The sequence below is a fragment of the Notolepis coatsorum genome (assembly GCF_963971535.1).
Source record: "Notolepis coatsorum genome assembly, chromosome: 12".
NCBI lineage: Eukaryota > Metazoa > Chordata > Actinopteri > Aulopiformes > Paralepididae > Notolepis > Notolepis coatsorum.
In genome coordinates this window covers 76,487,003-76,503,675 of record NC_140176.1, presented here as the reverse complement: position 1 = coordinate 76,503,675, position 16,673 = coordinate 76,487,003, and the positions used below count along the sequence as shown (strand labels likewise).

Genomic DNA, 16,673 nt, shown 5'->3' with positions numbered 1-16,673 from the left:
GGTGGGACCACTTTACCAAACAAAAGTACTATACTAATGCCGGCATGTAATGTTTATGGGGTACCCCTATGAACTGTAGTTAGCAACATTAGCTTTGCCCGTAGGCCGCGCCACACTGTGTACTGTGCAATAGGATCCTGAGCACCAAAGCGCCAGTGTACTCAACCAAGATGGCGGCCTCGCCGCACCACCACTGTCCGGGTGGTAAGATGGCGTCGAACGCTCTCGTCTCAGGAGCTAGCAAACTGTGTTAGGCTGAGGGGGCAGTAGCGGGCTGGAGGCGCGTGCTGGGTGATGGCGACCTCTGCTGGATGGGACGAACTCCCGTGCTAGGCTGACGACCGCCGGAGCAGAGCAGATGTAGACCGCCGGCGAAGACAGGCTGCTGGCTGCCGGTGCTGGGTTGACGCGCAATAATAATCTGAAGGCTACCTTAACTGAAGCTACTCTGTGGGTCCTAGACAGCCCTCCTGCTAGCCAAAACATACAACAACGCAGGGTGCCTCTAACCACCAGTCCTCTTCAAGCCACGCTGGCTGGGCACCTCGCTAGAGGGGATAACGTTAACATAAGCCAACTCTTGGCTATACCGCTTTCTTCTAGGATAACTCGTGGTATCACTAGGGTTATTCAGTGGGGACTTGCAACACGCTACTATGCTTATGTTTCTAGTATAACCCGTAATATATTCAAGTTCAATACGCTCAGCCGCGTGATCCACTACGGGGCTCTTCCAACGACACAACCATTCAGGTCCAAGTCCAACGTCGAAGAGGCTGGTTCTCCCCACTTCCGTTTCAGTTGACTTGCTTCTCCTCCATGCCTCTCTCGTGCGCTCCGCCTGCCACAGCCGCCCCCTGCTGGTACCGCCAACTAGCCCCACAGGAAGAACTGGGTGGATCGAATATGATTCAGTTTACTGTTTATAATCCATATTCCAGCCGGTGAGAGAAGGAGAAACTCGCGTCATTGTTCGAGAGAATATCAATGGAAACTAGTTAAGATGTCTTTGTGCACAAAGGGGAGATAAAAGGCAAGTCAGCACTTCTGAATAATAGTCACATATTCAGGGTGCTACATATCTATCTATCTATCTATCTATCTATCTATCTATCTATCTATCTATCTATCTATCTATCTATCTATCTATCTATCTATCTATCTATCTATCTATCTATCTATCTATCTATCTATCTATCTATCTATCTATCTATCTATCTATCTATCTATAACAATATTGATATTGTGAAAACATAGTATCCCCCAACCCCAAATAAGGTAATTAATTAATTTAATTAATGTTTAATTTGTATTGCCCATCAAGATTAAGCAATATTATCCCATATTATGCTTATCTATTTGATCTAAAAATGCAAGAGGCAAGGGGGTCTTTTTATTTATTCATCTATGTATTTTGTATATATTTTTTACAATCTATGGGTACAACAGGTTTTTTTTGTTTTGGTTTTTTCAATGTACTTCGCACTATGTCACAGGAGGACTCCTAGCTTGCCGTCCAGTGATTGGTGGCTGCAACAGTGAGAGCTGCGGTGATTGGTCAATTGTTTTCATCTGAGAGGAAAGGGGGAGTACCCTCAGGGACTTAATGGGATGAGGGAAGTGATTGGCAGTGAATGGGGCAACTAGAAGGGATCAAACGTCTGCCTTAAGCGGGTGAGGGCACAGGAGGACAACGTGGCTGCTTGTCACTCGTAGACAGGACAGCACCCTGCCATGTTCGCTAGGTTTTCGAAGCTCATTGGTGCCCCCGAGCCACCCGGTCCTGATGCTGCCCCAGCCCCTGCAGCAGCCCCGGCCCCGGCCCCAGTGCCAGCCCCTACCCCACCGGCTGAGGTAAGACCCTGTCTCTTTCTAAATACCCTTTTGTAGGTCCAATAGCTTTGGTGTCAGCTGACCTGGACTGAAACGCTGTTTTTCAAATGCGTAAGACTAACTTATTTAATTATTATTTAATGGATGGTATTGTCAGTACAGGCACAGGCTGCCGACTCACATACGTTGCATGTGGTTGAGTCTACATGGTCCTCATTAACTCACAAATAGCACCTTTAACCGCAAATATTCAAATTATTTCGCATCCTTTTAATGCTTAGCATGCGTGATTTCACATTGAGTCTTTGTTCAGTGCCAAATTAAATCAAGTCAGATCAGTGAAAGCCTCTTGGCACTGATGGAGAGTTGGACCAACTGCAGGTGGTTGCATTAATCTCAGTCACTCTGCCGCCATGTCTAATCGAGACAAGGCTGGGGGAGGGAAAACCAGGAGAACTGCATGGAAATCCTTTTTGGAACTGTTTCAAATCTTCAGATTACTGGCAGCCGGGTAGCGCACCGGACTAAGCGCCTGTCTACCACCGCAGAGACACGGGCATGAATTGAAAATGGGGGACCCTGATGTAAACAAGATGAAAGTCTTTCTCTGGTCTGCATCCCCTTAATACGTTGAGTGCCAATGACGAGAAATCCCGTTGTTGGCCACCATGCGTTGAGTGCCAATGACGAGAAATCTCGTTATTTAATTGTTATTGCTTTTATTAGCAATATCCATACATTTTTCATCAATCCAGCCTCACGTTATCATTGGGACTGTCTATGAGCTCGAAAAGGGCAAATACCGCCCCCTATCGTCTCCCGGATGGTATTGCTCCCATTGGATTGGACTCAATGGAAATATCTTTTTCACATATTTCACAACGTGTCCCCTATATGACGTTAGCGCTGACCAGGTCATAGATAATCGATTTTTCAGCCCGTTTCTCTAGCGTGCATAAGTACACATATACTATCGATAATCTAGCGTTTATTTGAAAACTATTCATAAATCAGCCGGAAAATGACAATGTGTTGTGTGTATTACACTAAAGGGCGATTCCTGCGGAATCTTTATTTTTTTCTAGACATTTCCAAAAACTTTTTTTTTAAACGGTATAAAACGGAAATGTACAGATGAAAAAACAATCCGTTTCGTACTTGTTGACTGCAAGCAAGTCATTGATAAGCGACGGGCGTATTAGACACATAGCCATAATATAGAATATAGAAATAGCTCCGCGAAAATCATGAAATATCGGAAAATCAGTCCCAAAATGCTGGCATTCAAGCGATAAATAGTGCGCCCCCTGCTGGCACTCAATGTGTTAACAATTGTGTGTATTGAGCTGTACTGTATTGTACCCATTCCGCAATCTGTTCAAAAACATTTCAATCAATCAATCAATCAGACAAAACACGAAAGCAACATTGGTTAAAAACAGAGTGTGGTAATCACGAGTCTGTAAGTACATGAGTGTATTCTGCCTGTTATTTAGACTATATTTATGTCTCTGTGCGGCACAACTGTGGCATTATGTTTTCGGGTTGTTCGTTTGTACATCCGTATGTACTAGGGGTGTAACGGTACACAGAAGCCATGGTTCGGTACGTACCTCGGTTTTAGGGTCACGTTATAATTATTATAATTAAATGTCATTTAAAGTTATACTTAGTTCCACCTAGGCTTGCCACGGTAGTCAGTCAGTGTCATTATGTGTTCAGGAATCCACTGAGTAAATTTTGCCTACTGCCCCCACCGGTGTATGCTTTTTAAGTTACAGATCCACTTCTAGAGTAGAATTAACTCCACGTGAAGCAGATAAAGAAGACTCTAGAGAAGAGATGACATGTTACACAACAATGGCAGCGGATTTATCAATATTTGGGATTTAAACACCGCAGCAGCTCGACTGGAGAGGAGCTCAGAGGACCAGTCCAGATCAGCAAAAGCGGTTATTTTTTCTCTGATCAGCTGTGAGGGGAAAGTAGCCCGGAAGAAAGTTAGTGTGTGTGTGTGTGTGTGTCTTTCCATTGGTTAACATTATTAGGCGAACAAGAAAACGATGAACATTTTCAGCCTATGGGGGCGCCTGAGAGAGGAAGGGACAGTGCTGTATCGACAGTGTAAATCTCCTGATGGTGGTAAGGAGATCTATCAGCTTGTACTACCACAGTCAGGGCCGCCTGGGAGAAATGCGAGGCCCTGTGCGAGATTTAAATGCGAGCCCCCCTAACCAAATTATAACCAAAGAAAAAGATAAATACATTACGTATTGGAATCAACTCACACAATCACAACACAAATTAGAAACATATTTGGCCCTAAACAGACAGTATACTGTGGCAGACTACCTCAGCACAGTAACTGATAAGAATCTAAGAAAGAATCTGACAAGGTACAGACTGAGTGACCATGGTTTGGCGATAGAGAAGGGCAGACACAGACAGACCTGGCTGCCCAGAGAGGAGAGGTTGTGCTGTCTTTGTGATGAGGGAGCCGTAGAGACAGAACTACACTTCCTAACACAATGTGAAAATTACAGAAATATTAGGGAGGAATTCTTTCCAAAAATTGAAATTATTTCCCCAGAATTCCAAAGTATGACAGAAGTGCAGAAATTGCCATTCCTCCTGGGGGAACAGAAGAAATGTGCAGTTTTAGCTGCAAAATATGTCAATTCATGTCACAAGAAAAGGGACAACCAGTAGGACACATATACTGTATGCAGGGCCGGACTGGGGAAATAATTCATACCGGGAGATATAGCGCGAAATATAGCACCAATCAGGCCACTTTTTAAGCGGGGGGTCTGGGGGTCCCCCACCAGGATTTTTTTTGTTACAGAGACTTAATTTCCTGCATTCTGGTGAATTTTAGTGCATGTGAATCACAAACTAATGAGCCAACAATTGCTTAGTACAATGTACTGTTATGGACCTCAAATAAAACTGTTGTGGCACTAGCAATGCTACTCTCTCCACCTTCAAAAAGAAAAAAGCAAGAGCACAACATATTTTTCTATTTACTATTATAATACAGTTAACCACTCTCTCCTGTAAGGGCCTTTCTTTTTCTTTGTTTTATCCCTCTCTCCTCCACCCTTTCTCTTTCTTCCACTGTCCATCTTGACATCAACGTTAATTGACTTTCGCTCTACTGTATCTCTCCCGAGTCCCTCACTACCTGGCTCACTGCCTGGCTGTTATTCTGCATCTGAGTGCCGTCTGCCATTCCATTCGCCGCCACCGCTGTCAATCAGTTGTATCGCCTGATCCCGCCTCCACCAATCACAAGCGGCAGCACGGCTCCATTGTGTGTGTGTGTCCGCGTGAGGGAGAGAGTCAGATAGTTTTCCTGTGGCAGACAGTGAAATCCTGGTTGTTCCCCACCCACCTAGGTTATCTAACTGTCGCGCCGCGCGGCCGCCACAACTAGAAACAATGGCCTGGCAAAAAAAACTAAAAAGATAATAATAATAAAAAAAAGATATTTTTTTTTTTTTTTTTTTTATTATATAATTTTTTTTTTTTTTATCTGTGCAGGCCAGGCCACCGGGAAAGCTCCCGGTGCTCCCGATGGCCAGTCCGGCCCTGACTGTATGTACCATGTTTTACTCACCGCACCATCTCCTTTATTTCTTTTGATCTTATATTGTTATGTTGTTTGCTGTTTATGTCATAATTGTGCTTTGGCAACATTTGTGAAATTTCATGCCAATAAAGCTTTTTGAATTGGAGAGAGAGAGAGAGAGAGAGAGAGAGAGAGAGAGAGAGAGAGAGAGAGAGAGAGAGAGAGAGAGAGAGAGAGAGAGAGAGAGAGAGACACACACACACCACGGCGGGTGGGTGCAGCACGAGAGAGACAGAGAGACACACACCACGGCGGGTGGGTGCAGCACGAGAGAGACAGAGAGACACACACACCACGGCGGGTGGGTGCAGCACGAGAGAGACAGAGAGACAGAGACCATAGCGGGAACAGAATAGATTGCTTGAAAAACTCACCCTAACGCAGATTCAATGGCAAAGTTGGAAGGAGACGAGGTCGACGCATTTTCCTACCGTGGAGCTAACGCTAGTTAGCCTTTAGCTAAGCTACTAGCCGACATGGCTAGCCCGACTGAACCACATGTTAGCACTCGCTAACGTAGCTAAAACTAACTAGCTGTCCCTGCCTTTAGCTAAGCCGACATGGCTAGCCTGACTGAACTTTCTAACATGCAACAACTTTCATCTTCAATCCATCTGCCGAACGACCGTCCTCTTCGTCTTGGCTGGCATAACCTCCAATGCTGCACGCGCGAAATAGTCAGACGCACGCCGGCCGACTGTACCTTACCTGTAACCCCTCCCCTCATTGAAACCAATAGTATATCTGCTGCAGAGCCTCAGAGCTCCAATAGTGTATCTGCAGAGCCGCAGAGCCAGGAACAAGTCAGACACATTCTACAAATGTGTCTAATGTGAAATATATAAGCATATAAGCAAAACTAGATTTTAGGTCTGTGATGAAAAAGGGCCTCGCGAGAAGGGGGGCCTCACAAAAAAAAAGAAGAAAAAAGAAAGTATAAAAAAAATATAAATACTTTTATTTTTTATTTTTTGCGAGGCCCCCCTTCCCACGAGGCCCTGTGCAACCGCACTGCTCGCACACCCCCTGAGGCGGCCCTGACCACAGTGTTTGCATAAAGATGTGCTCACTCAGCTGCATGATAATCATGGGCATCAGGGGGTGGAGCGGACGTTGCAACTTGTGCGTTTGCGGTGTTACTGGCCAAATATGTACAGGGATGTCGAGAAATGGTGTCTGCAGTGTGGGAGATGTGTGTTGGCTAAAGCTGTACAGCCAAAAATTAAACCAGTTATGGGCAGTCTACAGGCTTCTAGGCCACATGAAATCCTGGCTATAGATTTCACCATGTTGGAACCAGCTTCAAATGGAAGAGAAAATGTGCTGGTCTTAACAGATGTGTTTTCCAAATACACCCAGGCCATTCCCACTAAAGATCAGCGGGCCAGTACCGTAGCTGATGTTCTGATTAAACAGTGGTTTCATTTATTTGGGCCTCCTGAACGTATTCATTCAGATCAGGGGAGAAACTTTGAGAGTGGGTTGGTCAGGCAGTTATGCAAGGTCTACAAGATTCGCAAGTCTCGTACTACCCCTTACCATCCTCAGGGAAATGGTCAGTGTGAGAGATATAATCGCACATTACATGATTTGTTGCGCACACTGCCCCCAGACCAGAAGAGATATTGGCCGCGGCACCTTCCTCAGTTAACCTATGCCTATAACACCACTGTGCATCAGTCCACTGACATGACTCCCTACTTTTTAATGTTTGGCCCTGCTGTGTCATTCATTCATGGTTTTGTTTCAGGGACACCTGTAGTAAAGGGGAGGGGAGGAGGGGAGAAACAGCCCAGTGCTGAGTGTGCGGTTGTTCATATGTTCTGTCGGCTTGTCATCATGCCTTTACAAGCTTCAACGTTTTATTCATCATCTAAATGTGCAATACAAGCTTGATATTCAACTTTAAAGATCAAAGTAAGCCAGTGTAAAGTAATGTAAACTTATTGAGCATACATTTGTAAAATGTGCAACCCTAGTTTCACCTATAAATGGTAAATGGCTGCGCTTTTATCCAAAGCGCTTTACAATTTGTTCCTCACATGATATGACCCATTCACTCAGACATTCCCACATCGATGGTGGAGGCAACCATGCAAGGTGCCAACCTGCTCATCAGGAGCAATTAGGGGTTAAGTGTCTTGCTCAAGGACACTTCGACACGCTGCCCTGGAGGAGCAGGAATCAAACTGGGAAACTCCGGATTACTAGACGACTGCTCTACCTACCGAGCCACTGTCGCCACCTAGTGTCATATGAGACTTATTCGTTGCGTGGCTGGATGTACGTACTTTCCATTCTCATGAACGCAATATCTCAGGAGCAACTGGAGGGAATTTATTTTATTTTGGCAAAAACTTTCAGTTTGGCTCAAGGATGAACTGATTTGATTTTGGTGGTCAAAGGTCAATGGCCAAGGTCACTGTGATCTCACGTTCATCACATTCTCTTGTGAATGTGATATCTCAGGAACGCCTTGAGGGCATTTCTTCAAATTTGGTGTGTCCATTCAGTACAGACTACAACATTCATTGGTCTAGATTAACCATGCCCCCATGGTTAAGGCTCCTTGCATCCTATTTCATTGGCCTATGTTTGACCCCCCACCCTTGAGAACCATTTGAACTCCTTTCATTCAGTTTGAAAGTGCTTCCAGTTATTATTCTGGTCAAAAGATGGTGGATAGCGCATGGTGATTGGCTCAGTTGAAGGAAGAAGAAGTTACATTAATACTAAAATGCAGGTTCTTCACCTTTTTTCAAGACCCCAATGAAAACCCAAGCTATATTATTGGACTGCTTTTATCTAGCCCTTTTTCGGGTCTGCCGATCACTCAAAGCGCTTTACAACTTCAAATTCACACCCACCATGACGGCCAAAGCCGCCACGCAAAACGCCAAACCACCCGCTCGTTGCGCGCAGTTAGGGGTTAAGTGTCTCGCTCAAGGACACTTTGATGTGAAGTCGGGAGGAGCCAGAATTGAACCGGGAACCTTCAGACTACCAAACGGCCAAATGTTCAAATGTTGTCAGTGAACTGCTGTGTATTTTGCAGGTAGAAAAGACTCCTGAAACAAAGGAGGATGATAAGAAGGTGGAAGAAAAGAAAGAGGAACAGTCTGAGAAGGAGGAGGCCAAACCAGGTGTGTATGCAGAGGTGTGATTTACACTGGGGACACGTCCCCACAAAATCTTTGAAATGGACAATGTTGTCCCTACCACTTTTTAAAAAGTATAATTTGTAAAATAGCATGCACAAATACTTTTAAATTTATTAATATTTATTGGGAATGTGTTGTCACAAACCGGCCGTACGGCCATGACAAAGCTGTGACAAAAGTGTTGAGAAAGCTTTATTTGCACAATACGAGAACATAGTACTATACAATGCAATGTAAATATAGAAGAAACAAATCTGTGTGTCCTTCACATATCTCGAGAACAGTTCCAAACAGTCCGTTCACAACTTGCGGGTGTATTTCTGGGGACCCACATGACTGTGGGAATTGGATAGCGGCTGTGGGAAAGTTTACCATGAAAGACGGAAGAGAGCTCAACAAACATGGATCAAAAACGGTGTATCAGCTAAGATAGAAGGACGTGCTACTTCGGAAAAGAAGATAAAGATAAGATAAGATATTCCTGTATTGATCCCCTTGGGGAAAAACATACCAAGTAACTTATCTCAAGCTTTTTCAAAGGTCGGCTGCCTACTAACAATACTAGCAAAGAGTCTGGCGAGGAGGACAATGCTAACATGGCCTCATCTCGACTCAACTTGATTGAACCTGAATACCCACAACCATAGGACCTACATTGATCCCATGTCTCCATTTTCATTTTACAGATTTTTACAGATTGTGAAAGTACAGAATGAAGCTTTCAAATGATGTTTCATACGTTGAAACCTGAGAATGTTTGAAGAAGGTGTGCTCATTTGAATCGTGTAATTCAGGCTGCTAAACGAACAATGAACACTACACAACAACAACCACCAAACGCACATAGCACACACATACACACGCACACACTCACTTTAAACAAACACACTGTAGCACCCACTCCACACACTTTATAGCACACACCCACTTTAAACAAACACACTGTAGCACCCACTCCCCACACTTTATATTTATTGATGAAGAATTGCACTACAACTCGTACACCTTACTGTAAATTGTACCTAAATTGTACCTCATCCCATTTCTGCTTTGCACTATATAGTACTGTACATTAGTACACTGCATAGTATTGTATATTATTTGGTAACTCAGAACATTGTACATATGTCTATACCGAACACTGTGACCTCATTTTCTTCTTCTAAATTACATGCTATACTATGTTATTTGATACTATCTTGTCTAGCACAGTCTCTGGAGCGTAACAGTAAGAAGCATTTTGTATGAAAGTATTCTGTACTTCTGTATGACAACTATTAAAGAAACTTGAAGAAACTTGAACTAAAACAGCCTTTTTTTCTAGAAGATTAAAGCAGAGAAAAAGCCTCTCAAAGGCAGGCCAGATTTGACCACTTCTGCCGGTTTGGGCTGGGCGTGAACAATACCCCCCTACAACCAGCCCAGCCACTCCTCTCACCTGAATAGCATTAACATAATTAAGTGCTGTCACGGTAAATGCTGTCATGACTGTGAAAATAGCTGTTAAACAACTATAATCACAGTTACATAGTGGTGAGAGCTGAGAGCACTAACTAATCATAGTTACATAGTGATGAGAGTACTAACTATAATCACTTTACATAGTGGTGAAAGCACTAAAAAAAATGTTTTACTTTATTGCCAACAGCAATACAATGACAGTACAGTAGGCTACAGTACAAATGACAGTACAGACAAAATAAAATAAATTAAACATTTACAAATAACTAACCTTGAGATTGGGTCCCTCCTCCAAAACATTCCCGCCTACACAAATATACCTACACATTTCCCTCTCTATATATACAGTACATACCCATAATACACACATGTACATTTCCCTCCATCCTGTCTCAAAGCAGTGTGTCCCAAGCCTACCCAAGATAGCTAGTAATTGACCTCCATCTCCTCTCAAAGAGAGGCATCTTCAGCTGTAGCTGGGATGTCATGTGTTCCATCGTATGTACATGTTTAACTTTCTGTTTCCAGCTAAAGAGATTGGTTTTATCGGGTATCACAGTAGCTAAAAAGCTGATCGCATCACGCTGGTTTCAACCGGAAAAATGTGATTTATCAAGAAATATCTACAGCAAGAATTCTGGGTCTCAATGAATCCAAAATGTCAATGTGGTTAGAAGTGGTGGAGAGAATAAAAGCTAGCTTATAATGGTAGTGTCTGGTTAGGTGCGAGGGATAAGGGAGGTACTTCCCAAGGTGGGGTCCGGGAGGGGGGGGTTCGAGCTGGAGCATATGTGTGTAGGTTTTTAGATAACAGGTATTAGGGGTATATCTTATATAAGACAATTAACTAAAATGTGATTTCATTGGATGTGCTCTGACAATTAATGCTTGTATATCTTATCGTGTGTTGTCATGTTTGTTTATGTGTTTGTTTAAAAAATAATAAAAAAATAAAATACAAAAAAAAAAAAAAAACGTTCTGTTTCCATTGAGCAGTCGTAGGGGGCTCAGGTTTCATACAGTTAATAGTAATACTTTTTTTTGCAATCATCAATAAGATGTGTAGTATATAGTACTGATCCGTGTCCAACACTCGTTCACTCTGTATTTCTAACAGAAACAACATTGGGTCCATGGGGATGTCCGTTTCCAATATTTTCTCTATTTCTTCTTTTATATCCTTCCAAAACGTCTGTATTTTTTGGGCAGTCCCAGAATATGTGCGTATGATCCCCAATCATACCACATTCCCTCCAGCATTTGTTGGTAGAGTCCTTTTTGAAGACACATGCTGTCAATGGAGTTCTGAAGAATCTCATTTTGACCTTCCAATCAAATTCTTTCCATAACACTATTGTATTCATCTCTAGTTCCCATTTTTCTTTAATATGTAGAGTGTCATCAGACATGTCTAGCCTTAGATTTTGGTACATAAGGGATATTTGTTTTCTTGTCAATATCGGGCGTTCACACAGTCGTATAAAATGGAGTTCTATATTGGTTGGTTCTTTCTTAATAGTATCCCACTCTGTGTGTTTAGTGACATAGTTTCTAATTGGTAAATATCTGTATAAGTCACTTGATGGTAGAGAAAATCTGTTTTGCAGTTGTGAGAAAGATTTAAATGTATTCCCATCAAATAGTCTGTCAATTGTAATTAATCCCTTATCAGCCCATCTTTTGTATATTATCCCACATGGATGGGAGAAACTCTATGTTTCCTACTATGGGCATAGCCCTTGACAAAGCTGCGGTACCTTTTTGTGTTTTTTAACTGTGTTCCAGATTTTCAGTGTATGTTTGATCCATTTTTCCGTTTTTCCAACATCTTAAATGTGGATTGTGTTACTCGTATAGGGATGGATTGAAATAGGAAGAGTAGTCTTGGTAGGATATTCATCCTCACTGACTCTATCCTGCCAAAAAAGGACAGGGGTAGTAAATCCCATCTATCTAGATCTTTTTTTTAATTCTTTAATCAGTTTGTCGTGGTTTGAGGAGAATAGTTGTGTAGTCTTGGGTGTAAGAACAACACCAAGATATCTGAATCCCTGTTTGGATTTTTTAAAAGAGACCAAATCATCTAATTGGGATGGCCATTCCCCGACTATCATCATGGCTTCGGATTTGTTTATATTAATCTTATATCCTGACTAAGGCTGTCAAAGTTAACGCGGTATTAACGCGTTATCGCCCAATTCTATTAACGCCACTATTTTTGTGTGTGTGTGTGTGTGTGTGTGTGTGTGTGTGTGTGTGTGTGTGTGTGTGTGTGTGTGTGTGTGTGTGTGTGTGTGTGCGTGTGTGTGTGTGTGTGTGTGTGTGTGTGTGTGTGTGTGTGTGTGTGTGAGATATAGAGAGAGAGAGAGGGGGGTGAGAGAGATGAGGAAGGGGCAAGAGAGAAAGAGAGCTGGGAGAGTGTGTGAGAGAGAGGGGGGGGGGTGATTACTCAGCCCTTGTGTGGGTGAATGTAACAAGTTCCTAACGTTTTCTTTCCCCTATTATTTCATGCACACTTTATTCATTGTTATTATTATTTTCTTTTAAGTTATTTTGTGCATCACTCTGTTTTGAATTTGATGCAAATTTGCAATGCATGAGGGTCATCCTTTTGTGTTAAATGGCTGCATAAAGCAAGCATTTGTTGACTCACATGTTGATAACAATATTAAAACTTGGAACTTGAAAAAGATCTGTTTAAGGTAGAAAAAAATAATAATGCGATTAATTTGCGATTAATCGAGTTAAATATTTTAATCGATTGACAGCACTAATCCTGACACTTTACTGTATTCACTTAGGCTATGTAGAAGTGCGGGGACAGAGGTAGCAGGGTTTTCCAAAAATAATAATATATCGTCTGCGAATAGTGATAATTTGTGTTGATCATTTCCTTCATCATGAATTCCTCGTATTAACACATTGGATGCCACGGACGCTTTTTTTCGTTAGTTCATGCTGACCTTTGAGTGCCCCCGATGCTATATAGCGTCTGTTTGCCGTTTCTTTTTTTATTAGCGATTTTAATTCATATTTCATCAATCGAGCCTCGGGTTAGTGCTGCAGAGTCCCTCTGAGCTCAATTGGGAAGATACCGCCCCCTATCTTTTCCCTCAAGCCAACTGAAGAGACCAAGTGATCGCCGGCCATCAGAACAGCGTGGATTATGTATTTACAGTACCAACGCTGTAATCAATAAGTGTGATCGATATTTGGAATGGCGATCAGGAATTGGAATAATCTTTTTGGATAACATCTGATCTCAGGCAAGGAATTTATTTTACCAGTCTTAGGATAATCAGAGCTATGTTCACAGAGATATAAGCTTTTGCCCTATGCGTGTGTGTGTGTGTGTGTGTGTGTGCGCTGTGATTCCTGATGAGGAAATGAGAGAATAGATTTTTCAGCCCGCCTCTATAGCGTGCATAAGTACACATATACTATCGATAATCTAGCGTTTATTTGAAAACTATTCATAAATAGGCCGAAAAATTACAACGTTTTTGTGTATGCTAGAATATTCCAGTAAATGCCGTTTATCACGGAATCTATATATGTTCCTTGAAAACGAGGGCTTTTCAAAATGCTATAAAACGAAAATGAACCGATAAAAAAACAATCCGTTTCGACAATGTTGACTGCAAACAAGTCATTGATAAACGACAGGCAGATTAGACACATAGCCATAATTTAGGAAAGAGATTATGCGTTCACAACGCTATCATTGAAGTGGGTGCTATTCAACAGGGTTTCCAATGTTAAATGGCTGGCACTCAAACTGATTAGTCCTTATTAGTTCAGCTAGTGGTTCAATGCTGAGCGTGAACAAGGAGGGCGAAAGGGCGTCGCCCTGGCGCGTACCGCGCCCCAGAGAGAAGAACTCCGAGCAGTGTCCATTTACCCTAACTCTAGATCTGGGGTTTTTGTAAAACGTTTTGATCCATTCAGAAAACTTCTCATTAAAGCCCATATGCCTGAGTGTCTGATTTAAGAAGGTCCAATCGACCCTATCAAATGCCTTCTCTGCATCTAAGCTGAGAAGCATTGACGGGGTGTCCCCTCTGGCTGAGATTGACTGTAGGTTCAAGGCTCTTCTAACATTATCAGTTCCCTGCCTGTTGTTAATGAAACCTGTTTGGTCTGGTTTTATAAGTTTACTAATGTGTTTTTTTCTATTTGCTATAATTGAGGTCAGTACCTTTAAATCCACACAGAGAAGGCTGATTGGACGATATGACATACATTGGGTTGGGTCTTTGTTGTCTTTATGGATTACACTTATCACTGCATCCAGCCATGACCTCGGTGGGTCCCCTTTGTCCAGACTCCAGAGCAACTGGGGTTAGCTCATTTACAAATATCTTACAGTACTCTCCTGGGGAGCCGTCTACTCCTGGGGATTTGTTCTTATTTCTTCTTTTCTAATTGGAAATATCATCATATCTGCTTCGTCTACTGTTAATCTAGGCAGGTTGATTGAGCTAAAAAAGGATTTGATCTTCTCTTCCTTGTCCGGTTCATATTCCTTTTTATATAGCTTCTCATAGTATTTAGCAAACTCCTCTGTGATATCTTTAGGTTGGGTTAGCATCTGGTCTCTGATTGGGCATTTTATCTTGTGTACTACTCTATTGGATTGTATTTTACGTATCTGAAATGCTAACAGGCGGCTTGCTCTATTTCCCATTTTGTATGTCCTATTTACAAATCTCAGTGCTCTCTCCGCATTGTATGTTAGCAGATCATCCAATTTCTTTCTATTTTCTTTTAGTAAGCCCAGAGTTTCCATATTTTTGGATTGTTGATGTTCTGTCTCTAGTCTCATAATTTCCTTCTCCAATTAATTTTGTTAGGCTAGTCTTTGTTTTTTTAATCTTGAGGAAATAGCAATACCAACTGTTAGTCTGCAACACTACTATCACCGACATCTAAGAAGGGAGATCCCCCCTGAATGGCCCTTCTAAGGTTTCTCTCCTCCACACTGCCTGTGGAGCATTTTCCCCTATTGTTAGGTTTTAGTGAGTTTTTCCTTACCTTCGCGTGGGGTATATCTGGGAGTGCTTGCATTCTTTCATTTATTTGCATTTATTTTAAATTTGTTGGACCTTATGGTGTTCTTGTTCTGTTCTTGACTTATTGTTATGTTTTCTTCTTGACTTGTTTAAAGAAGACATGGGGACATTAACGTGTGTTGTCGGGCCTTATAAATACATTTGTATTGATAAATAAATTTGATTTAGCAATAACATTGCACCTCATCACTGCTTTAGCCCCCTCCCAAAGAACAGAAGGGGGGACAGTTTCATTGTCATTGAAGGCGAGATATTCCTCCCAGCCTTTACCTATTTCCTTTTGTATTGCTTCATTATTTAATAGTGATACATTCATTCGCCAGTATTTAAACTGATTACTTGGTCCTATCTTTATTTTCAAGGTGACAGGGGCATGGTCTGAGATAGTAATTGGTTCTATGTTGCATGTATTAGCTCTGTATATGTCTGTTCTTGAGAGTAACTGCCGTGTACCTGTGACATCCTTCTCCCTGGGGTGGGCACAGCGCCAGATATCCATCAGTCCCAGTTCCTCCATCATCGCCAGAAGAGCATTCGTTTTTTTGGACCGGGGACCTGTTCCTGCTGGGAGTCAATCTATATTATTTCTCAAGACACAGTTAAAATCTCCCTCTATCAAGATAGTACCCTCCGCTTTATCCGCTACTATGGATGCTATTTTCTTGAATAAATCTGCATTGTCTTCATTTGGGGCATATATGTTGACCATTGTTATTTTGGTACCCCCAATAGACCCCACAACCATCACATATCTACCCTCCTCATTCTCAATAGTTTTTTCATGGTTGTAATAGACTGATTTATGGAACAGTATAGCACTAACTATAATCATAGTTACATGGTGGTGTGTGTGTGTGTGCAGGCACATGCACACATAGAGGCCAAGGGGTGCTTGAGCACCTGCCTTTTTGAGCCTCATCAAAAAAGTGCCCTTTTTGAAAAAAAATTATATATTATTATTATTATTTTTTTTTTTTACCGTTACGCATATAGACTGCCCTTCCAACTGAAAAATGTCAGGATAGAATCAAAATATTAGGTAAAGAGAGAGAGATGCCCCATATTCCATTGCAGTTTGCACGGCCTCCTCACCGTGCCTCTCCGCGGACCTATATATTTTATGCATAGCGTGGGTGGTGATGATGATGATGATAGAAACCGCTGTGGCGCATACAGTTGAATGCTGGTATTACACTCATTGAGGGACACAAAGAAGTCAAGTCCGATGGGATTTGGGAATCTCAAATACAAATCGGGATTGGAATAAAAAATGCATTTATATTAAACAATACAGAATATACAGCACTTCTTGGGGTCTGTAGGGTAAGCACTTATTCCCTCCCCCCTGAACATTTATGGAGATGTATGGGCCTTTTAAGTCAGTGATAAAAGTGTCTTTCAAGGATAAGTGAGCTCCTGCACTGCTTATTATAGTTCAATACTAGAGAGAGAGGCATGACTGAAGTGAGCAGCCATGTTTTAACAGGGGGTGGTGATCCAGGATTGGGTGGTGGG

General features: G+C 42.1%; 1 protein-coding gene across 1 annotated transcript in view; it reads left to right on the top strand.

Moving 5' to 3' along the window:
- Window positions 1–1,734: 1,734 nt before the first annotated feature.
- Window positions 1,735–16,673, top strand: part of LOC311237919 (cyclic nucleotide-gated channel beta-3-like) — a gene marked incomplete at both ends in the record, with an annotated part of 79,206 nt that continues 64,267 nt past the window's right edge. Inside the window, 2 exons of the mRNA XM_084325893.1 lie at window positions 1,735–1,854; window positions 8,520–8,607. Of these exons, the coding sequence (XP_084182019.1) occupies window positions 1,735–1,854; window positions 8,520–8,607 (208 nt within the window). The remainder of the gene's footprint in view (window positions 1,855–8,519; window positions 8,608–16,673) is intronic.